This window comes from Callospermophilus lateralis, chromosome 2 (assembly GCF_048772815.1).
Source record: "Callospermophilus lateralis isolate mCalLat2 chromosome 2, mCalLat2.hap1, whole genome shotgun sequence".
Lineage (NCBI taxonomy): Eukaryota > Metazoa > Chordata > Mammalia > Rodentia > Sciuridae > Callospermophilus > Callospermophilus lateralis.
In genome coordinates, this window is record NC_135306.1 from 136,264,718 (window position 1) to 136,289,440 (window position 24,723).

General features: G+C 33.2%; 1 protein-coding gene across 2 annotated transcripts in view; it reads left to right on the plus strand.

Moving 5' to 3' along the window:
- Nox4 (NADPH oxidase 4) overlaps positions 1-24,723 on the plus strand; it is a 159,761-nt gene that overhangs the window by 96,540 nt on the left and 38,498 nt on the right. For both annotated transcript variants that reach the window (XM_076843892.2, XM_076843893.2), the window contains exon 12: positions 7,577-7,637. In XM_076843892.2, the coding sequence (XP_076700007.2) occupies positions 7,577-7,637 (61 nt within the window). The remainder of the gene's footprint in view (positions 1-7,576; positions 7,638-24,723) is intronic.

Here is a 24,723-nt window from a genome sequence, read left to right on the forward strand (position 1 = left end):
ATAGATCAAAGTTGCAAGAGCAGAAGCTGGGGGTCAGTTAGGAGGCTGTTGTGGTCATCTAGCCAAGGTATGATGATGGCTTTGAACAGAATGGGGACAGTGGAGGTGATAAGAGGGATCAGATTATGAATATATTTTAAAGTTAGATTTTATAGGATTTCTTCCACTGATTGGATATGAAATGTAAGAAAGAGAAGTTAAGGTTGTCTTTAAAGTTTTTGACTTGAACAACTGGAGTTTCATTAACTAAAATAAGGGAATAGAGAGCAAGTTCTGATGGAAATGTATACAACATGGTTTGGACCATGTTTTTCAAAGGTAGCATTCAGTGTGTTTGCATTAAACATTTATTCTGTGACTTACTGGTAACCCAGCCCTGCCTTGTAGTGTACCCATAATTCCCACAAATTTGTCTTTTGCCTCTGCTTGCCTTTGAGTTTGTGGAACAGTAGTTGTTTGGTTTGTACTCCCGGTGAGTTGAATCTGGGGTCAAATCACCCCATATACAACTATAAGCACAAATTATTTTCTTAATTATCTGTTCCAACCCTAGCTTCCTCTTAACTGCTGTTGAGCCTGAGCTTTTCCAATGCTATGATGGAAAGATGGGCTTGCTTCACAGTGATTGCCTTTTGAAGGCATTGGGATTTCAGCTTCATATGTTTTGTTCAGCAAAACCACAATCTTCCCCACACTGCACTTTTCAAAAATTTCTTGCATCTCTCTTATCACTCCCTGTATTATCTTTGTCATTGTTGTTTGTATTTTTATATCTTCCAAGTGGTTATTTTAGTGTTCTTTTCTTGAGGGACTTGAAGATAAATACACAAATTATATACATATCCTCTAATGCTTTTAGAACACTTCTCATTTGTGAAATTATGTGAGCTCCTAACACAGTCTCATGAACATTTTGGACATTCAATAAATATTTCTAGAGTATATGAATAAATTATGGAATTGTCTACCTGTGAAGTACTTACTTATTCTCAGGTTAACTCTTTAATTTTTTTCAAAGATTATCTATTTTATTCAACTGACACTTATTTTATTCAACTGATATTTATTTGTTCTCTTGACATCCTTTATGTATAGGGTGCTATGGAACATATGATAATAATTTATGAATATGAAAAAATTATGTAAAATAGAGATTGACTACAATATTTGTTATAAAAATCAAATAAGTAATCTGAGGGCCTAAAAAGTGAAGAATTTTACTAGTAGGGAAATTCAGTAAATTTTCATAAAATAGTGACATTTGAGATAAGTCTGAAAGAGTTGCCAAAGGTCAACATGAAAAATGTAAATGAAGTCATTCTAAATGAGTAAGCTTTAAGTAAGGAGATGAAAAGGACAGGAAAATGTATTCAATAGTAAGAGATGGTTCATCCAGGATTAAAATGGATGAAGGTTAAGGATGGAATATAAAGGCAAAAAAATCTGGAACAAATTGTTAGGTGGTAGTAATGAGCAGTGGAATGCAAACCAATACTAAGCCAGGATCACAGATTTAAAAAAAAATTACTTTAGAAGTAAATGAATAACTGAATAACTTATAGAAAATAGCATGTGCATAAACTTTGAGAATAAACAGATAGAAATAAACAGGTAAGAAATATGTCAAGAGGGGCTAAGGTTGTGGCTCAGTGTAAGAGTGCTTGTTTGCAAGCATGAGGCACTGGGTTCAATCCTCAGCACTACATAAAAATAAATAAATAAAATAAAGATATTGTGTCTATCTACAACCAAGACATTTAAAAAAAAAATACGTCAAGAAAGAAAGGTCAGTGGGATTAATTCCTGATAGGATCTGTTGGGGTCATGGTAAAGTTAGGTTTTATGAATATAGGCTTCTCAATGTATTTCAGAATATACATTTCTTTAGAAACACAGGCACACTAAGGTAAGTTCTGTTTGCCAGTGACTCCAGTACCCACATTAACATAGGATTGACTTGTAGATGAAACTCCCCTGAATAGAATGGTCACCATGACAATTCCTCAGAGGACTTATTAGGATCAAAACCTCTACTGCCAGTTGTGAAGAAGGAGTTAGATGAACACCTGATTTTCAGAGTGCAGAAGGTAGATCCCATTTCTCAAGGCAATCATACAACAGCAATAAATTTGAAGATAGCACTTTTTTCATTGTCGTTCTCTGCTCAGAGATGACCCACTCTTTTTCAAGAGTACTTTTTGCTTGAACCTTACTTGACTTTCATTTATAATAAGGTTCTCTTGCTTAGCTTTTCATACCTGACTTGAAATTTCCTTTTGTTAGGCCACAAGAATCAAGGTTTGGTGCTTCAGCTTCCCATTTTCTGTGACAAGATGTGTTTGGCTATTGGCCAGAAGAAAGAAAAGAACATGTGTGTTTTTCTAAAGAGGGCAAAAAGGATTGATCAATAGATGATTGCTGTGGACATTTTCTTTGGGGATATTATATGAAAGGAATTGAGAATTGATTGAATGCTGGTAGCAATAAAAATAAGTAATAATTTTTATGATATTTGAGCCTCTGTTCTGAAAAGGATGTAGGATCCATTTCCAGGTATAGGAGATTAAGAAGAAGAAGATAATTTGAGAGCTAACAGCAATTCTATTAAATTTAAAGTGAATTTCAGGTAGATATGTCTAGGAGATAGCAGAAAAATGAAACTAAAGCTTGGAAAAAAAGTTAAATTGAAGACCTGACAAAAATTATTAAAGAATGCCATATTATGTGATTGTTTTATCTGATTTAACAAATTTGGTTACATGAAAATTTAGATGTTGTTATTTTGAATCAGTTTTAGTTATTATTTCAAGGCTCTTGATGTACAAATGAAAGCATTGCAGCTGTTAAATTACTTTTCCATGTTGAAGGAATCTTTGTGCAGCAATATCATTTTTATATTAATTCCCAAATATGAGTTATGCAATATCTTTTTATATTTTTGTGAGACTATTATGAAGTCACTAGTCATTTCTGCATATTAAAAACTCAATGCCATATTGAACAAATAATTGGACAGGAAAGATTATTTTAACTAAGGTATAAAAATATATGTTCCTATAGGTTTATCATTACAGATCAATTTTGGCATTCTTCATTTCTTCTGTCTTTAAGCTTAGGTGCTATGTATTTGATGAATCTATTGGGGCCTACACACTCCATATTCTGCATCTAGGAAACTGAAGTTTCCAAACTCAGTAATGTATTAATGTCTACATGTAACTTAAAATTTTAAAATATTTTAAAATTATAGACAACAATGGTCTATAATTAAAAATAGAAGTATATGAAATAATTATGTGAGCTCTCATTTTCTCTGTCTTCAATTTTACTTCCCAGCAGTTAATATTTCTAGTAGCTTGTTATCTATTCTCTTCAAATATTTTTTTAATAAAGAGAAACTTGTAAATATCATCCATTTTATCTTAATGTGAACTTAACCACACATTTTCCCATAATTTTTAACTGAAAATTGTCATGAGCATATATTTCTTTTTTAATGTTCTAGGAGAAAAAATATATATCAACATTTCTATTATTTCTTCTCTTGGAGAAGTTTTCCATACTATTACAATATCAGTGAGAAAGATTTTGAGAATCAGGACACTATGGTTTAGACATTAGTGAATCTGAATATTGTTTGTGCACAGGTAATAAAATGAAATTTTAAGAAAGATCTTCATTCATTATTTTCATACCATACATGCTAAATTCATTCTTTATGTTTTTCTGTAGAAGGCCCTTTCAAATATGTGTTGATATCCCTAAGTAAAAATGTATTAAGATCTGTCTCTTAAATTCTAGTTAGTTGAGAGAAGGATCAGTGACATACAGAGACATAATTCCTAAGAAGTTGAGAGAAAAACATTTTGTTCTATGTATTAAAAATTAGACTAGCTTCAAAGGCTAGTCTACCATTTTTATGCATTAAAAATTAGACCAGTCTCTGAAGCTATGTATATAGATTCATCCAACACATTGGAGAGGAAGATTTGCAGTCTCCTATGAGACCTGAGGGGATGTTAAACATTATATGCAATTACCTTTTGCAATGTCTGCAGTGAAGGCATGGAACAGATGTGACTATTTGGTGAAATGTATATTTTCTTTTAGAATTCACTATGAGATTAAGTTAAAGCCAGCTGTACACCAAATCACATACAATGATAAATCTTTTTTGTCCTCCATTCTGATATCTTCTTGGCTTACATTACATTCTTTTCTTTCTTTTGTTATTTTTTGCTACCAGGGATTGAACTCAGGTTAACCACTAAGCCACGTCTCCTGCCCTTATTTATATTTTATATAGAGACAAGGTCTTGCTAAGTTTTTTAGGGCCTCACTAAGTTGCCGAGGCTGGCTTTGAACTCGCAAACCTCCTACTTCAGCCTCCTGAGCTGCTGGGATTATAGTTGTATGCCACTGCACCTGGCACATTACATAACTTAAGATCTAGTTTCCAATGAAGGAAATATCAAATGACATTTGGGTAATCAGATTGACAGTTCAGAACTCTATTGAGATTCTTGCTTTCTGCAAGCTACAAATTTTATTACTGGAAGGTTTTGGTCAGCTTTAAATAGTATGAAATAAAAATGGTAGATAGTATTTATAGATATAATTTTATTTGGAAATTTACTAATGACTAAACTGGTTACTATCAGAGCTACTAATACAGAGAATATAAATTAAATACAGAATCATAATTATAAGTGCAAATTATAATTAAATTAGTATTAATGATGTTTCAAATATCATTTAAAACATTTTAATTGTCTTGTGTCTCTTACTACTGTTACCAGTAATAATCCTATCAGAAAACCTGATTTTTAAAGTAGTAGTTTGGAAATTCCATGCTATATTAATTCCCCTCCTTCAATATAGGTCATATGCTTTTAGTTAATTTATAATTTTTTCTGAGCAGATGGTTAATATCTACATTTTTATTGAATGTTTTCATTGATTTACAAACTTCTTTTACTCTTTAATGAGTTGTTGACCTATCTACAAAGTATTATTTTCTTCTAATCTCCTTTTCATAGAGCAATCTTAAATGACCCACATCAATTGGTCAACACAGTTGGCTCTGAGGTCTTGAATTTTCTTTATATAATCATGAGGCCTATCAGAACACTGCCATTTTCTTTCATCTTTGTTTCAATACCTCCCATTTATCCTTGATTTATATTGTTTTACATACATTCTACCATTATTTAACAAGTATCTTTTTTCTTCTCTTTTGATTTTTTATGTAATCCTCACTTCTATTCCCTATCTTTACTTTAATGAAGACAATGGCTTGCCACAGTTAAAAACCATGTAGTCTAATAGATCTAGTCTAAATTCCATCTTGTCTAGTTGTATGATCTTGTAAATTTAATTCCTTTTCAGTCTCAATTACTTCTTTAATATAAGGTAGCTCTGCAAGGTTATTGTGAGATTTTGGAAGTAAAATAGCACCAGGTCTGGTAAATGCCACTTAAATAACACTGAGTCACCACAGGCAGATAAGCTCTTAATACAAAACCCTTAAGTTAAATGTTTTTTCATAATTCATAATTATTCATGGTCTTTAAATGGTATACATGTTCTATATGTTACTTAAAACTTTCAATAAGTGAGTCAACATTTGTAAACAAATTGGTAATTCTTTAGGATAATAATTCTGTGTGAATTATTATATAGAAATATGAGCCTCCTCCAACATGATGGAGATCAGGGCCTACTTTTTCTTCTATTAGACGCAGAGTCTCTGGTTTAATTCCTAGGTTCTTGATCCATGTTGAGTTAAGTTTTGTGAATGGTGAGAGATAGGGGTTCAATTTCATTTTGTTGAATATGGATTCAGCTTTCCCAGCACCATGTGTTGAAGATGCTATCTTTTCTCCAATGTATGTTTTTGCCACCTTTGTCTAATATAAGATAATTGTAATTTTGTGGGTTAGTCTCTGTGTCCTGTATTCTGTACCATTGGTCTACCAGTCTGTTTGGTGTCAATATCATTGCTGTTTTAGTTACCATTGCTCTGTAGTGTAATTTAAGTTCTGGTATAGTGATGCCACCTGCTTCACTCTTCCTGCTAAGGATTGCTTTAGCTATTCTGGATCTCTTATTTTTCCAGATGAATTTCATGACTGCTTTTTCTATTTCTATGACAAATGTCATTGGGATTTTGATTGGAAGTGCATTAAATCTGTATAGTGCTTTGGATGTATGGTCATTTTGATAATCAGTCTACACCCAAAGTACTTAAAAACAGCATACTACAGGGACATAGCTACATCAATGTTTATAGTAACACAATTCACAATAGCTAAACTGTGGAACCAATCTAGATGCCCTTCAATAGATGAATGGATTAAAAAATGTGGCATATTTACACAATGGAATATTACTCAGCAATAAAAGAGAATAAAATCATGGCATTTGCAGGTAAATGGATGGAGTTAGAGAAGATAATGTTAAGTGAAGTTAGCCATTTGCAAAAATCCAAATGCCAAGTGTTTTCTTTGATATAAGGAGGCTGATTCTTAGTGGGATAGGGACTGGAATCATGGGAGGAATAGACAAATGCTTGATAGGGCAGAGGGGTTGGAGAGGAAGGGAGGAGGCATGGGGTTATTAATGATGGTGGAATGTGATGGTCATTATTATCCTAAGTACAGGTATGAAGACAAAAATTGGTATGAATATATATTGTATACAGAGATATGAAAAATTGTGCTTTATGTGTGTAATAAGAATTGTAATGCATTACACTGTCATATATAAATTTTAAAAAAAGAAATATAAGTCTCCTATTTTCAGTCTTCCATCAGTTGAGGTCAGAGGTGTGATAGTACCACCAAATGGATTATGAATACATTCATCATTCAAACTTTTAAGGTTTGGAATTATGGATAAAAGGCTAAGAATCTAGAAAAAAGGGGGTTCTTTACTGCCTTATTTATTGTGGTCTGATTTTTTTTTCTCATTTTGAATACCTGCATACTTTCTAGATTTTTTAAGTATGGGATCACAGACACTTTTTCTTTCCTCCAGTTCCACAACTAATTTTCTTCCACAGGTATCCTCGAGAGTCCTTTTGAGAATGAAAGGAAGGAAGGAAATAGAACTATTTTAAATGTGAACATACTTAAATGGACATGGCAAGTTCATGTCACATTTAGAATTTTTTTTCTCTCTAATTTGTCACAATGTGAAGTATGTAATAATATTTGGAGAAGAATACACAGAAATCATTAGTATTCATTTCTTGGTTTATGAGGAAGCCTGGCTTCTTTTATATATTTTAATTGGAAGATGATTTAGCACAATTTGTAGTTAAATACAATGTACTAACAATTTCAGATTGTATGTATTTTATTGTTTTACGTAAATATTTATAAGTTTTTGAGAAATATAGAGTGTCTTATTGATGAGTTAGCATTGCTTTTTCTTTATGAAATGAGGGTCAATATAGATTTAAGTCTGTTCTCTCATTATTTACTGATAAATGAAAATGAATGTTGTGATTAAATCATAGTCAGGTAATATATAATTATTCATCAGAATTAATTCCAGAATTTATTTTTTTCAGTGTCCTACTGAAACCAAAGCAACATTTGGGGTTCATCTTAAAATAGTAGGAGACTGGACAGGTATGTAAAACATACAGGGTTAATATATGTGCTTTGATAATAATGGGTCATAGCAATAATTTGCATGTGTTTAAGTTGTATAATTACTAATATGCAAGGAGAAGTGTTTGTGTTTCAATCTATTGTTCTGATTTCTTTCTTTGCTTCTACAGTTTTGACATGTAAGTTTTGTTTTTGTGAGTTCCTTTTTTTTAATTAGAATACCTTGGATATCAGTAACTATCAGCAAATCAGTTTTCTGCCTACTAGTCAGATATACTGGAAATAGTGAGAATGCTGAAATGTGTTTTAGAAAACATAATTTTAGAATTCACGCTAGGATTGACTCTCAAAATAGTCAACATCTGATCTGAGATAAAACAAGTCTTCCGAATTTTTTATATATGACAGTGGAATGCATTATAATTCTTATTACTCATATAGAGCACAATTTTTCTTATCTCTGGTTGTATACATAGTATATTCACACCAATTTGTGTCTTCATACTTGTACTTTGGATAATAATGTCCAACACATTCCACCATCATTAATAACCCCATGTCCCCCCCTTCCCCTCCCACCCCTCTGCCTATCTAGAGTTCGTCTATTCCTCCTATGATTCCATTCCCTATCCCACTAAGAATCAGCCTTCTTATATCATAGAAAACACTTGGCATTTGGATTTTTGTGAATGGCTAACTTCACTTAGCATTATCTTCTCTAACTCTATCTATTTACCTGCAAATGCCATGATTTTATTCTCTTTTATTGCTGAGTAATATTCCATTACACAATGCCACTTTTATTTAATCCATTTATTTATTTATATGCCACTTTTTTTTAATCCATTCATCTATTGAAGGGCATCTAGATTGGTTCCACAGTTTAGCTATTGTGAATTGTACTACTATAAACATTGATGTGGCTGTGTCCCTGTAGTATGCTGTTTTGATCCTTAACATGACCTTTTGTGTAGTGAATCTATATATACATTAACATCACAACATCTTTGAAACAGTGGTCACTTTGTATTAAGAGTTTTGATTAAATAAAAGATATACATATATATATTCCTTTGACCCACTACAGTGACTGACAAGGTAGCTTTAAGTTGTTTTTTGAAGGAAAGATTGAAAGTGTAAACATGAATATCAATATAAATTAGAGTAGTTCTATAGCTAAGCACTAGGCAAAGAATTACCCTATAAAATATTTGTAATCAGAAAAATATAGATTTGGTGTTATATAGGGTACAATAGAAACTTCATAGAGAAGACAGAATTTGAATTGAATCTTGGAAATCAGGTACATAAAAAATATGTTTGTAATAAAGTGAAATTTACAGCATTGTCAAAAGTCAGTGAAGGTATAGACTAAACCAAAATTGGAAATAATGACTCCATCAGCCTTCAGTCAGTCAAACAAAAGGCAAAGTCTCTCACATGAAACAACAACAACAAAAAATAGTCAACCTAATAAAATCAAAGATTTTCTTTTGGCAAAAACTATGGAAAAGCCATTTGGGGTCACCCTGGTGAAAAGTACTAATTCCTCCCTCCATCAGATATTAGAATAACCCTTGATATTCTAGGGAGACTTTGAGGACTTTAGAACACTGATGAAAATGGTATTAATAAGCTTCTATTTGGATGAATTAGAAACAAATGTCGATTCTGAAGGCAGAGTAGAAGGAAGTCCTAGAAGGGTAGAGATGGAAAATAGAAGCAGATTTGTGAGCACAAGTTAAGAAGTAAGCATTGGAAAAAAAGAACTAGTTTCTTTTGAATATCAGGGAAGGATAATATGTTGGGTATTAAGAAATATTTTGGCACGAGAAAAAGTGTAGTTGCTATAAGCAGATTATATAATATAGCTAAAAAATAATAGCAGTGTGTATACATTCCTCTATCTTTAAAGCACTTTAAATGACTTGAAATTCAACAGTTTAAAGGATCAGAAAATATGGATCATAAAATTCAATGGATAAAAACCTAAATAAGTTAACAAGATCTTTGAGCTCTAATGTCTTAGACATCATAAAATCAGGCTTAAAATAGCTAACGTTCATATAGTAGTATTCAAAAGAGACCAAGGTAGTCCATAGGTAGAACAACATGCTGGAGTATGAAGTATTCATTCTTATGTTATATTGTTATGTATAAGCAGAATCAGTTGATAAAATCACAATTGTTTTGATCCTACTTGGGAAATAAAGAATGAGGGAAATTTTTTTACTGGTAAGAATTATAGTACAGTAGAAATAAAGTTCAGTGATAAATGCTAATTGATAGAATTCTACATCTGGAAGAACAATGAAGACCTAATTTAATTTAAGGGTAAGTATAAGCTTCATGATGGTTTATTACTAGCTATTGTTTCTAAGTTTCTTCTCAAAGTTATTTTTTATCAGTAGCTTATTAAAATAAATGATTACAAAACCACTTATTTTAATTATCTCTATTAGGAACACATAATGATGTTAATTTTAACCTTCATTTTAATGTACTGTACCATTGAAAGGAAAACAAGATTGTTCTATTCAAAGAGTAAAGTTGTACTCAGATGCTTTTCAATTAGTAGACCTTCTTTACTGTTGACTTGAAATACTTGTTGGCTTAGAAAAAAATGTCAAGCATTCATGCAGAGAACACCTAAATAATTCTACCACTGACATTTTCGTTCAAAAAAAGACTTGGCTGCCTTAAAAAAAAAATGAGATTGCAATTATTGAGGGAAAATTGAGAACACTACTCTGAGATCAGGATCACTGGTTTTTATTATAAAATTGATTAGAATTCAGTATTAAGACCAGTAGTTATAGGAAATATCAAAGGTGCTAAGGTGTTTGAACATCAGTGGGTTTGTTTTACTTAGAGATATTTAATTGTAACTTTTCTATGGTGATATACCTTCTGCATGTGCAGTGTACAGGATATAAAGAGCAGATTTATGAGTGTCCCATAAATGTTTATTCCAAAATAAATTTACTACACATACTGCAGTGTTCCCAAGAAATCATGAAGAGCTGCATAACACAGAGCAAGGTTGCATGTAAATTTCACATTTGTTGTCTAGATTTTTATTTTCGCTAGGCCTCTAGTGTGAGGCCCCCTAAGAGTGCAAGATACCCATTAAGTTTGGAAAATATATATATTTTAGTGTGTATACACACACACACACACACACACACACACACACAATCAAGGCTATAGCCACAAAGGAGTAACTGGAAATGTACTTTATGTTGTTATTGTTGCTGATATGCCTAGAGAATTGCACTGGTTAGAATCCCACAAGCACATTGAGGGTTTTTTCTTGAAATGATGAGAGAGTGGAGTAGATTACCCAAATAGTTTTCTCTTTTGATTGAAATAATATTTTTGTTGGTATTCTAGAATCAATCATGTTCTCCATTTGCAAACATATGGTCCTAGATTGCCTATTGACTTGGTCATCATTTTAACTGTTAAAAAAATGTCTTAGTTTTGTTATATGTGATTACTGTGAAATTTTCTGAGGTATGCTATAACCTTGGTTATTTTAATGGTCTAAATAGCAGCTTATTCCACAGATCATGGAATTCAACTGCAAAGGTATTATACCTTCACACTAATTTAAAATTTTGCCATTGACATATTCAATAATTAATGGATAGAAAAGAATTGTACATAAACATGCAATAGAGGACTTGTTGTATGACAGATCTTCTTGGAATCTGGGATAAAATTTTTCATATTGTTTATTTTTGATGGGGTACAGAGCATTGTGGATTTGACTTGATCTCATCATATTAATTACTCAACAGTACAGATATTCTTAGATGCAGCCTTAGTTAAAAAACAGGTAGAAAAAAGAGACAATAGCTGTTTCTTTTTACTTATTTCTACAATTTTGTAAACCAGGAATATTTCAGACATCATTCAGCTGATTTTTCATAAAGAGATTAAAGCATAATATGTATTATATGTTTAAAATAATTTAAAAGACTTTTGATGTATTTCTTATAAGTAAAAATGTGACCATGATAATTACAAATGCTATTACCTTATGGTTACAACATATTTTAAGTCAACTGTATCATTTACCTTGTGCTAAATATAATAGTGAAGAGCTTTGGGTTGATGCAAAAAAGCAAAAATATAATAGTGTTTCTATTGAATGTTGTATCCATTTGAAAGCCATGTTAAAAAGAATATCTAAAATAAATTAGAGCAGACTAACTTCTTTGAATAATACAAATCATATTTGTGTATATGAAATTTCAAGCTTTTACATACTTTATGTAAATATTAGTCTAAGACAATAATAAATATATACTATCAATAGCTATAGCCACAAAGGAGTAACTGGAAATGTACTTTATGTTGTTGTTGTTGTATGCCTAGAGAATTGCACTGGTTAGTCACTTGTGAAAGATAATATTTAAGCTATTTGCTATTTTTGACTAAAATGAAATATACATTTAATACTTATTATATTCTAGACTCTATTTAGCCTCTAGGAATATAGCACTGACCAAAGCAGACAAGGTTCCTTTTTGAGTAGACATGTATTCTGGTCAATGAAGACTTCTAGTAATCAATAAAACACTTAGTATATTATTGGACTTTTTCAGGACTTCTTTTATTTATTTATTTATTTTTTCTAATGTAACGGCAACCTAGTTGAGGACTTGAGCCAGGATATGACTCATGTTTTGAACGGGTAACTCTGGATGCCGTGCAGAGAGGGTACAAGTAGGCAAAAGTAGAAATAGGAAGATGAGATGAGGAAAGCTTTTGCTGAAGTACAAGTAAGATAAAATGATAAGTTAGCTTAAGATAATAGTGATTAGCGGTAAGGAAAGTGAGATATGGGTGGATTTTACAGGTATTGTCGATGACAGATTTTGTTGATGCATTGGAGTTTAAATGTAAGAGAGGTTAGGAATCAAGGAAGACTCCAAGATTTTCAGCTTGATTAGATGTATAGTGCTGCCACTTGTTGATATAGAGAGTACTACTATATGTTGGGGATCACAAGTGGACACTGAAAGTTCAATTTTGTACATATTATATTTGGATTTCCAAGAAGGGACGTTTTTAGGAATTTGCATATACAAGCATACCTTGAAGATATTGCATGTTTGGTTCCAGACCACTGCAATAAAGCAAATAAGATAGGTCTTGTGAATTTTTTTTTTGTTTCCTAGTGCACACAAAGTTATGTTTACAATATACTTAGTGTATTATGTGTACAGTGGTATTGTGTCTAAATATGTACATACCTTAATTAAATATTCTTTATTCCTAAGAATAATAGTGATCATCTGAGTGTTCAGCAAGTAATAGTGGAGGGTCTTGCTTTGATATTGTTTTCTGCTGAATTGTCAGAATGATGCTTCTAAAGGGATGGCTGAGGGAATTTCTTAAAGTGAGACAAGGCTACAACATCCATTGATTCTTTCTCAAAATAATTCTCTGTATTATTTGATGCTATCTGATGGGATTATTTCCCCCATAGTTGAACTTCTTTCAAAACTGGAGTCCATTCTCTCAAATCCTTATGTAATATTCTAAATCCTTTGTTCACGTTTCAACAATATTCCCAGAATTTTCACCAGGAGTAGTTTCCATCTCACAAAATCATTTTCTTTGATCATCCATAAGAAACAACTCCTCAACTGTGGAGGTTTTACCTTGAGATTACAGCAATTTAGTCGTGTCTTTAGGCTACACTTATAACTGGTCTAGTTGCTGTTTCTACCACATCTGTAGTTACTTCCTCTATTGAAGTCTTGAGCCCTTGAAGTCATCTATGGAACTTGGAATCAATTTCTTCCAAACTTCTGATAATGTTGATATTTTTGCCCTTTAGCATGACTCACAAGTGTTTTAGTGGCATCTAGAATGATGAATCCTTCCCAGAAGGTTTGAATTGACTTTGCTCAGATCTATCAGAAAAATCACTGTCTTGGCAGCTATAGCCTTAAAAAATGTGTTTCTTAAATATTAAGACTTGAAAATTGAAGTCACTTTTTGATATGTGGGTTGCAGAATGGATGTTGTATTAGCAAGTATGCAAATAACTTTGATCTTGTGTATCTCCATCAGAAATTTTGTGTGATTTGGTGCATTGTCGATGAGCTGTAATATTTTGAAAGGAATCTTATTTTTCTGAGCATTTTGTCCCAACTGAGGGCCTAAAATATTCAATAAACCATGTTGTAAACAAATGTGCTGTCATTCAGGCTTTGTTGTTCAATTTACTGGGCATAGGTTGAGTAGACACTATAACTCTGAAAGGACCTAGGAATTTTTGGAATAGTAAATGAATATTGGTTTTAACTTTAGGTCATTAGCTGCATCAGCTCCTCACAAGACTGTGAGTCTGTCCTTTGAAGCTTTGAAACCAGACAATTGACTTCCCCTCTCTAGCTAAGAAACTCCTAGATGGCATCTTCTTCCGGTGTAAGGCTGTTTCATCATCTGCATTGGAAGTCTGTGGTTTAGTGTCGCCATCCTCATCAATTACATTAGCTATATTCTAGCTTCTTCTTCTTCTTCTTTTTTAAAAATATTTCATTAGTTGTTGGTGGACCTTTATTTATTTTTATGTGCTGCTGAGAATCGAACCCAGGGCCTCACACATGCTAGGCAAGTGCTCCACCACTGAGCCACAACCCGAGCCCTATTCTAGCTTCTTGCTGCACCTTCTCTATCAGCACTTGTATGGAGATAGAGCCTTCCCTTATATTCATGAGCCAATCTCTCCTTCCTTTGAACTTCTTCTGTGGCTTCCTCACCTCTCAGAGTCATCATAGAATGGAAGAGAGTTAGGACATTGCTCTGATTTAGGCTTTGATTTAGGGAATGTTGTGGCTGGTTTGATCTTTAATTAAGATCCCTAAAACTTTTCAGCAGTAGGACTATTTAAATTATTTTTATTATACAAATGTTCACTGAAGTAGCACTTTTATTTTATTTTTTTCAAGAACTTCTTATTTTTGTTCAAAACTTACTACTATTTGGTGTGAGAGGCCTAGCTTTTGGTTTGTCTTTGCTTTGACATGCTAAGCTCAATTATTTCTAGCTTTTGGATTTAAAATAAGATGTGTGACTCTTCATATCACTTGACTACTTAGAGGCAATTATAAGATTTTTTATTTTATTTTTTGGTACCAAAGATTGAATCCAGGGGTGATTAACCACTGAGCAACATCCCAAGCCCTTTAAATTTTATTATTATTATATGTTTTTATTTGTTTGTTTGTTTATTTTTGAGACCCAGTGTCACTAAATTGCTGAGACAGGCTTTGAATTTGTGATTCTCCCGCCTTGGCTTCCCAAGCTACTGGGATTACAAGTGTGCTCCACAGCACCCAGTAATTATAATGTTTTTAATTGCCCTGAATTTGAATATTGTCGTGTCTCAGGAAATGGGGAGGCCCAAGAAGAGGAAAGGAGACACGAGTGTGCCTGGTCAATGGAGCAGATAGTATACACACATTTATTAAGTTTTGTGTTGTAGGGTTCAGTTTGTGGTACCCCTAAATACTTATAATAGTAACATGAAAGATCACTGATAACAGAATATACTGAAGGACTTTGAAGTAGTTAAGAATTACCAATTGTGACAGAGATGTGAAATGAGCACATACTGTTAGAGAAATGGTGTCAATAGACTTGTTCAATGCAGGGTTGTTTCAAATGTTCAATATCTGCAATATCTGAAATATCTGCAATGTGAAATATATATGCTTCTGGAAGTTATAGAGAGGTCTTGGCTAGAGGTCTCTATTTGGGGATTATTGGTATATTAATAGTTTGGAAGCTGGAAGTAGATGTAAACCTATATGCAAAGAAAGATCATGAATAAGACAATCTTACTGCAAGCTTCAAGTACAATTCAAATACCAAGGAATTGGTTCCTTTTCTGTCTTGCTCATACTTCCATGATCAAATACCATAGATTAAGTGGCTTAAGCTACACAAATTTATTTTCTCACAGTTGGGAGACTGGAAATCCAGTAATAGGATACTACTATGATCTGTTTCTGGTGAGGTCTGTCTTCCTGGTTTACACACAGCCACTTGTCACTGTGCTCTGTAAGCACATGCTGTAAGATATTAGAGAAGAATGAGCTAACTTTCTCCTGTCTGTTTGTATAGGAACACAAATCTTATTTTATCAGGGCCTTGTATTTATTTGTAACTTTATTTAACCTTAATCACTTTTGTGAAGGCCCTGTCTTCAAGCATAATGACATTGTAGGTTAGACCTTTACCATATGAATTTTGGGGACATAGAATTCAATTCAAAGCATATACAAAGAGATTTTCCATCTTTTGGTTTAATTGTGAACACAATAGACCTATACTTTTTCAGTTTACAGGGTAGTTGTAGTCCTAGAGATTTAATTTGTATATTAAAATCATGCAAATCTTTGCATTTTTTAAAATTATAAATGAAATTTTTATTTGCATGAGTATCCAGGAAGTTACTTGAAAAGTGTACAGGAAGTGGTATTCTCTATAACACTACTGGATATCTAGTGTCTCTGACCCTCACCCTCTTAATATTAGTAACTTTTCAACATCATTGTGAGGAAAAAAAATTGGTTCCTCAGCTCTCAAAATGTCTCATGAGAGGTGGCACTGTCCCTTCAAAAATAACTAATTTAAGAAATGTGCACAGTTAGAGAAAAGATATTACAGAACACCAAGTCCTGAAATATTTCAATTCAATACACAAGGTCAGTGTAGGTTATTAAGAAGGACTGGCCACCAGGCAAGAAGAGTAAGTAATATTTGAGTCCTAGACACCACAGGCAATGCTTAAAAATAAGCAAGCAAGCAAACAAACAAACAAAAGATTAATTATGTCAAATGCTGTTGGGAAGTGGAATAAAATGAAGATTGAATTTGGAATATGCGTGCTGGCTTTACTGAAATGTTGGGAACAAAAACCTCACTGAAATAGGTTTTCAAGAGATGATAATAATAAAAAGGCAAGGGTAGATGAAAAGTGTAGATAAATCCAGGGGTGTGCTAGGGATAGCTCAGATGACCTTGAGAGGTGACTTCTCTTCATAATAGCATATTCAGTGAAATTATGTTTGGTAGCTTCCCATTATTCACAGTGAAAGTATTTATTCTACAGAAATTAACAACCACTAATGCTGACACTGTCCCCTAAAATTCACATTTTGAAACTTCATCACCAATGAGATAGTGTTAAAACTGGGGGTGTTTAGAATGCGGTTAAGACATGAGGGCAGACCTATCATTAAGGATATTGAGGTCTTTATATAAGTGTTTGAGGGAGTAGGTTTACTCCTTTCTGCTCTTACATCACGTGACATCATAGAATTCATCCCCTCTTGGCCCTCCTACCTCCTGCCATATGACAATGCAGCAACAGGCTTCATCTCAGAAGCAGAAGGCAGTCCTACCAGATACCAAGGTACCTTACTCTTTGGCTTCCCAAGTTCCAGAACTATGAAAAATAGATTTTCATTGTTAATAAATTACCCAGTCATAGTTTTTTTGGTTATGGCAATACCAATGGACTAAGACAATCATAAAGTAGTACTTTTTTTTTTTTTAAATAATATATCCATTACTTATCTGTTCTTAGACCTGAGTTTGGAACATGGGCCTGAACACCAGTGAACAAATTCTAAGGAGTTTATAATATAAATGAAATGAAGAAATAGCTCAGTAGCTGAAGGGACATTCAGGACAAGGCAGATATGATATGGGTAGTTCATTATATTATGATAATTACATTGTAATAATTATAACCTATTTATATTTCCCTGGGAATGATATGAGTAATGAGAATGAAGTAAAGTGAGAAAAGTTTACCTTGCTGGAAAAAGTACAGTTATAGGAGCAAGTCCACAAGAACCTGCTAAGAGATTCCATACAGTTTAGATCCCAATGTACAAGAGGAAGAATTGACTTAGGCCAGGGTGGCATGAGCACCCATTTTTTATAACACAAGGGAAGCGGAGAATATGGTTACAGAAGATGGGTATTGGCGGGTGGATTTGGACAGAGATAAATGAAACTTCTATTTTGTTTCCTTCTGCTTCTTCCTGAAGTAATAGGGTTATCACTGAGAAAAAGGACAGGGGCAAAGTATGGTAGAATTTTCAGTAAAAAAAAAGAGGCAGTGCATCATTTGAACCAGTATATTGATGAGTGAAGCATGATGGTCTCTCTGAATTGTGCAAAGTGGTTTTCTGTGGTATGTGTTCCTAAATTCAAAGTGAGACCAGTCAGAATAATTGTATTTTTTTCCCTAGTAACATTTACTGCTCTAGTTTAGCAGTTGAGCAGGTGGAGAGTTGGAGTTTAATCAGCACTGGTCCACTCCTGATTAAATTCAGTGTAGTTGTCACCTCCAATCCATTCTCTGCACTGTAGCCATAGAAACCTCAGAGCATGAATCAAATTAAATCACTTCTCTTGCTTAAAATCCTTTAATAGCTTCCTATTGCTTCTAGGAGAAAGACAAAAATCTTTGCTATGACCTAGAAGGGACTCCATGCTCTGACCCTGTCTACTTTTCATTCCAATCCAATTAACTTATTTTATGCTCACAACAACACTAGCCTTTGATTCTTTCTAATTTCTTTTTCTTTCTTCCCCTGCTGTATATGTCCTGATTCAAATATTTACCTACCATCATCATTGCACACTGCCACCTACATGTGCACTTAGTCTCTGCATCACAGTTCAGGAGGCAATTGCTCTGAGAAAGCTTCTGTATACCTCAACTGAGGTGGTTGTTGTTTTGTATAAGCTACCATCATGTTTCTTTCAGAACAGTTCTCTCCACTGGTAATCATATAGTCAAAATGTGATCATTTGTGTAGTGAGTGAACCATTGTAGACTCTAAGCACTATCATGTTAGGGCTCTGTATCTCTTTTTGCTCATTATTGTACTCAATTTACAAGTTGCTCATAGTAAATGCAAATATTTGTTAAGGTAAAGGAGGGGAAGGAAGGTAGGGGGAAGGGAAGGAGAGTGAGAAGGGAGGGAAGGAGACAAATAAATTCTCTGCTTCATGAAAACTCACAAACTAGCTGGGCACAGTGGCATATGCCTATAATCCCAGCAACTCTGGAGGCTGAGTCAGGAGGATCATGAGTTCAAAGCCAGCCTCAGCAATAGTGAAGTACTTAGCAACTCAGCGAGTTCCTGTTTCTAAATAAAATACAAAAAAATAGGGCTGGAGATGTGATTCAGTGGTTGAGTGTCCCTGAGTTCAATCCCTGGTACAAACAAACAAACAAACAAAAAAACTCACAAGCTAGTGGAAGTGGGGTCAGGTACACAGAAATGCATGATATGTAATCACCCAAAGAGAGGATGCAGAAGTTTGGAGAGGGATACTTTGGAGACTTTCTGTGCCAAACTCAATGATTTGCACAATGTGGTGGTAGATTATTCCAGGGAGAGAAATAACTTGAATTGTTCAGATGAGTGAACCGTTATAGAATGTCAGGAAAATGTTATGCTGTTGTAAGACCAGTCTGAGGGTGCATCCAGACAGGAGGGCATGAGCAGCTTGTAGGAATTGCTATTAAGTTTAATCTTTCTCCTAATGAAGGTGGTGAAACACCAGAGCATTTTAAATTGGAACTTAGATCAAATTTCTAGTTTATATTTGTCACTCTATCGGTGGGCTACAGAATGGAAAGCAAAGTAAATATTTCTCTTAATGTTAAGGAAGCAGAAGAGTTTATTTCCTGAATTCTGAGAAGGGGTCATCTATGGTAGCCAATGAATAGGACACAATGATTGCAATGGGAAGGAATTACTGCTAGCTTGATACAATGAAAGGGAAAGAGTGGGGAATGGATAGATTGCTGAGAACTCCTGAGTCAATTATTAAAATAAGCAGAAAAAGTGTACCAAAAAAAAAAAAAAATAGGCCCCACAGTAACTAGGCCCTACAGTAAAGGACCTGTTTCTAAATTCTTCCTGTTTCTAAATTGCTCCATAACTTTGCAAAGACTGAATTTATAGTGATCTGGCCAGTGATAGTTAGGAGAAGGGTAGTAAGTACAGATGCAATTACTTCTGTATTTATGTAGATGAATCTGGGTCAAGAAGAAAATTAACCTGTCATACCTTAAAGCATCTATGATTTGAATCATGAAACACTGATTATAGCCTTGCATGAGTCTTTGTGGAAATCATTGAAAGTGATTAATTTAATGAAACTTAATACAGCATATTTACTATCCTAATAATCCACTCAGTGAATGACTTTCAGCAAAAATTACAAGGCTTATAAATGGTAACAGCACAGTTTGAAGAAAGAAAACAAAGTGCTAAATATAGCAGTGATGTTAGAATTATCATACTAAGAATTTTTTAAAGGAAAAGGTAGACAACATGCAGGAACCGATAGATCCTGTAGGCAAAGAAATGATATAGGCATGATATTTGTTAGGAAACAATACTACTTTTCTTTTTCTTAAAAGAATGGAAAGATCTTTGTACACTAAGCCAAAGACATTGGACTTTGTTTTATATTCTATAGCAGTTGAAGAATCTCTGCTTCAGTACTTAACCTTATTATCCTGTAATGTCTCCCTATTACCGTAGAACTCAGTAAGTATTCAATGAAAATAAAGATCATTACTGTTTGAAATAGTTTTATGAAGTTTTTTTCAAGGAATGGGGATTTGGGTTTGACTGGCAAAATCTTGGGCAGGGATTGGTTAAGAACAAGAGATCCTGGCAGTGGGAAAGCATATGCAAAAGGAAGTCAGAGAGGTCAAGGAAAACCTCATTTTGTCCAGTAAAACAACCTAACAATGGAAGAGGATTCATGTATTTGCTTGTTGCTTTTTCTTGATTCACACATTTCATAGGCCCGATTTTTGTCCAGGATGTATTCTATTTAAGAACAGAGAAGACTAATAGCATGGTTGGGTTTAATAAGTTTCAAAGCATAATATATTAATATATATACACATAAATATATATATATATATTAATATATACCATATATGCCATTAATATATATATGCATACCATTAATTGTGTTTGTCCAGAGTTTTAGGTTAGAACTTCATAAAACCAGAAAAGAAATCCTGTATTTTTTGGATTTTGGATAAAATTGCATATTTCTTTTTGAATATGGTATTCAGAGTTTGTGCAGAAAGTGGGAACTGAATTAGAATCAAGCTGAGCCTTGATCACTTTGAGGTGTTTCTTTGGTTGAATGCCAACATTGTTAAAGAAATTCATTTGCTGTGACAAATGAAAATACAGCATTTTCCTTAAAAGGCGTATTGTGTTGTGGAAAGCTTAGTAGCAATAATGTGTTTATCCAAAAATGCCTGTTTCCTTTCATTCCCTGAACCTCTGTTTTTCAGCCCCTGTCAATTTTTGTTATGGCTTAGCCTTCATGGTAATAAAACAGAATTTATATTTTATAAGAAAGCAGGTTATAGACATTGATTCATTGATGTAGTTTGAAGGCCAAGAAGTCTGTTTGTAGTTCTTTTCAAAAGTTGCTTTTGATTTTTAAAATAGTATGTTTAACAAGTGGAGAGCAGAATAATGAGTGCCAGATAAGTAGACTTTTATCACTCTGCTTCCTTTGAAAATATAAGGATCCATTAAATAATTTTCCTTTGTGTAATATTGCATTTTCTACCTTAAGACCTTACAGTTTTTTAAAATACCAGGTGTTGAGGCATGCATATTGCATTTGACCCTGCTGTGCTTTTTTCTTATTATGTAATCCTTAGGCAAGAAGAAAGTAAAGGGAGTGGGCAGAGAAAAGGGAGTGTTTTCTTTCAAGAGAATGAGGCAGTGGAATAAACACTGAACTGTGAGTTTTGTTTTGTTTTTGTTTTTGTTTACTTAATCGCTTTGCTTCTTACTATCCATATGAGCTCGGGACTAGCAGGTAGTTGTCTGGTTTTAAGTTTTCTCACCTATAACATACTTAATGGAGGGATTTGTTTCCCTGTTTCTGAACTCTTTATTGCTGTACAGAGAAGTATTTTCTAGGTTGTGGCTAATTTAATGCCACAAAAATGGTAGAGATAATAGACATTTGGTACAGGTTAGGAAATCTCACAAAATATAATAGAGGATATATGCCAAATACAGGATTTTTGTTACTTATTTTTCTACATCCTGTTAGTATTCCTATTCATTTATTACCTCTGATTTGTACATATATTATGCTCACTGTTCTTGTCTTCTAAAAATTGCATACATGGACTTGTTTATTTTTTCTTTAAGAAAAGAACAAGACAGAATAAGACTTAATTTTTCTTTATACTTTTACATTAGCCTTAATATTCAGGAAAGTTTTATAAAAAAAAATTCCACTGATTATTTTTCCTTTTTAAATTGCTTCTGTCTGAATTCAGTCCACAGAAACATGACCATATCTTTAATAAGAAAACATTTTTGCTCTGTAACTAGATTTCTTATTTTATCTAAAGTAGTATTAATTTGAATGCTTTTGTTGCTTTGAAAGCAATATTTTAAACAGCAACTATTGTTATCCAATACTTGGTTACCATGGTAATAAGGGACATTCATTTGATTTAAACAAACTTTTCTGAAAATGGAAATTTATGCTCTATATCTTTCCAGTTGGTATGAATGCATTCTGTCCACCCTTTATTCTCATTGTTTGTAGCAATTTGTTTTTCTAAGATTAATGCACATATTTCTTTTCCTAAGAAAATGAAACATCAAATTTTGACAAACCACTAATTTTTGAATTCCTAAGAGTAATGCTCTTGTTTCCCTCTTTAAGTAATTTTGTAATTGCATTTTTAAATCTGTTTTCAAGTAGCTGTAATGGCATTGCAATTCTTTTGTTGTTTTGCATTTCTTTTTGAAAAGCAAAGCTGCCTTGATAATTTGTTTTATTTATAGTATGTGACAAAGAATGGCTATTCTATAAAAGTTTGTTAAATGAGTGGAAAAATGAAAAATGAATATAATAAAATATAGTTGATAAAGTTTTTTACTTTCCAAATTATCAATTTTATCTTCATTCTAAATTCTCTTCCAATAGAGATTATTGATCTTTAATGATAAAGGAGAAAAGGCAAAAATATTCACATCATCCAGCATCTTGGATCAGAAGGGCTCCCTGTTTGTTCTTCTTTTGCTTTTTGTGGGGTAGGGAACTGGAGATTGAACCAGGAATGCTTTAACACTGAATCAAATCCCCTGTCCTTTTTATTTTATATTTTGAGGCAGTTTCACCAAGTTGCTCACTTGTAGTCCTCCTGCCTAGAACTTGTAGTCCTCCTGCCTCAGCTTCCTAAATCGTTAGAATTACAGATATACCTGGATACGTCCTTTGCTTTTTATTATTTGCATGTTCAGCAAAGTTGGATGTTCTTGTCTTTTAGACTATCAGAGTATTAATTTAGCTCTTATTTATTTATAGTATCTGTAATTTTTGATAAAATATTTCTCCTTCACTTGGCCTCACTCACTGAATACCTAAGTTATTGTCTGACTTTTAGTACACAATCAACAAACATTTCTGAAAAAATTATTTTAGATGTGCACATTTAAGCATATATACTTAAATAATACTTCCAAACTTTTGCTGAAAATTTAATTTGTACCATTTCTTTCAAGTTACATGTGCACTATGTATGTGCATGTATACATGTGTGTGTGCCTACATTGGTGTGATATAGAGGAGTTCACAATGCTCTAAAAGCTATAGTGTGAGAGTGTGAATGACCACCCTGAACGTTAATTACATGTATTGGGCACATCTATATGCTATATCTACTTTTTAAAAATTACTACATTTAGATAAGTACTAAAAAGTAAAATTTCAAGAAAGATATAAGATTACAAATTCAAGATATTGGTAAAATAAAATAGGTTAATGACTTTTTTCCCTAATTATCCTCTAATCCCTATTATATTCATTGTTGACTGATATACATGCTACAGATTTTGGACTTCTGATAGATAGATAGATGATAGATAGATAGATAGATAGATAGATAGATAGATAGAAAGAAGATGAAGTTACCCAACACCTTAGAGAGAAGGGAATGTTGGAGAAAACTTACTATGTGTGACTGTTCATCAATTTACTAAAATTCCTACAAAGATGTCTTTCACAAAGGCTTTGGAAAATACATTGGTGATACATACTCCAGAATCTTTGAAAGAAGATGGTAACTCTTTTCATCCTGAGAATGATTGTGAAAGAGGTTGTCACTGAAGTGGGTTCCTTGATATCAGTAGAGATAATGAGGTCACCAAGAGATGGGGTCCTAGACATAATACCGATTTACAGAATCAAGGTGGGCATGGTTATCATAACAGGTAACATTACTGGAAGAGTAATCAGAATTGTTTGATATGTGGATGTCTTTGGTGTTGAGTAACTGGTCATGGTGTCCTGAAGACAGATAAATAAACAACCTAGTAAAGTCTGACTTTATATAAATGAAGTAAACCTCTAGAATTCAGAAGAGTCATGGCCTGAATCACCTCCAGAATTGTAGTACTTTGTCCAATTCCCAAACTTGAACCAGTTCATAGATTCTGAGTCCCTCTACTAAAATTCTTCTTGATAAAAACCCTTATATATGTAAAAAATTAAAGTGTAGACTCTTCTCTTAGCCTTTCCCAAAATCACTCAAGCCACTTAGCAGGTCAGCTGCGTATTAGAGAAGTACCCAGTCTTATGAAAACTGAACATTGTCTCTAGGGCTACATTATTTCCTTAGAAAACAAAATGTTGCTATAGTTGGCTGGTAAAAATAGGGGCTTAAAGAAAACTAATAGAATTGTGGCTGAACTCAAGAGTCATTATGAATCTACTCCACCATTTGGTCAATTCCAGAATGCACTATTGGAATAAGCATATTCAACCACAGTCATAACTCTCTCATTTATTTAATCTCCTTTTTCTCTCTCTTATTATAAAATGTTTTCTCTTTATTCACTGTTGACATTTTGTACTCTTAGATGAAAAAGAATCCCACACTCTTTTTCATTTTACTGATATTCTTAACTTTACCTTTTGTCTTTGTCATTCTTCTTTAACTGCCACAGTCAACCTTCATTCTTTTATATTTGTATAAATG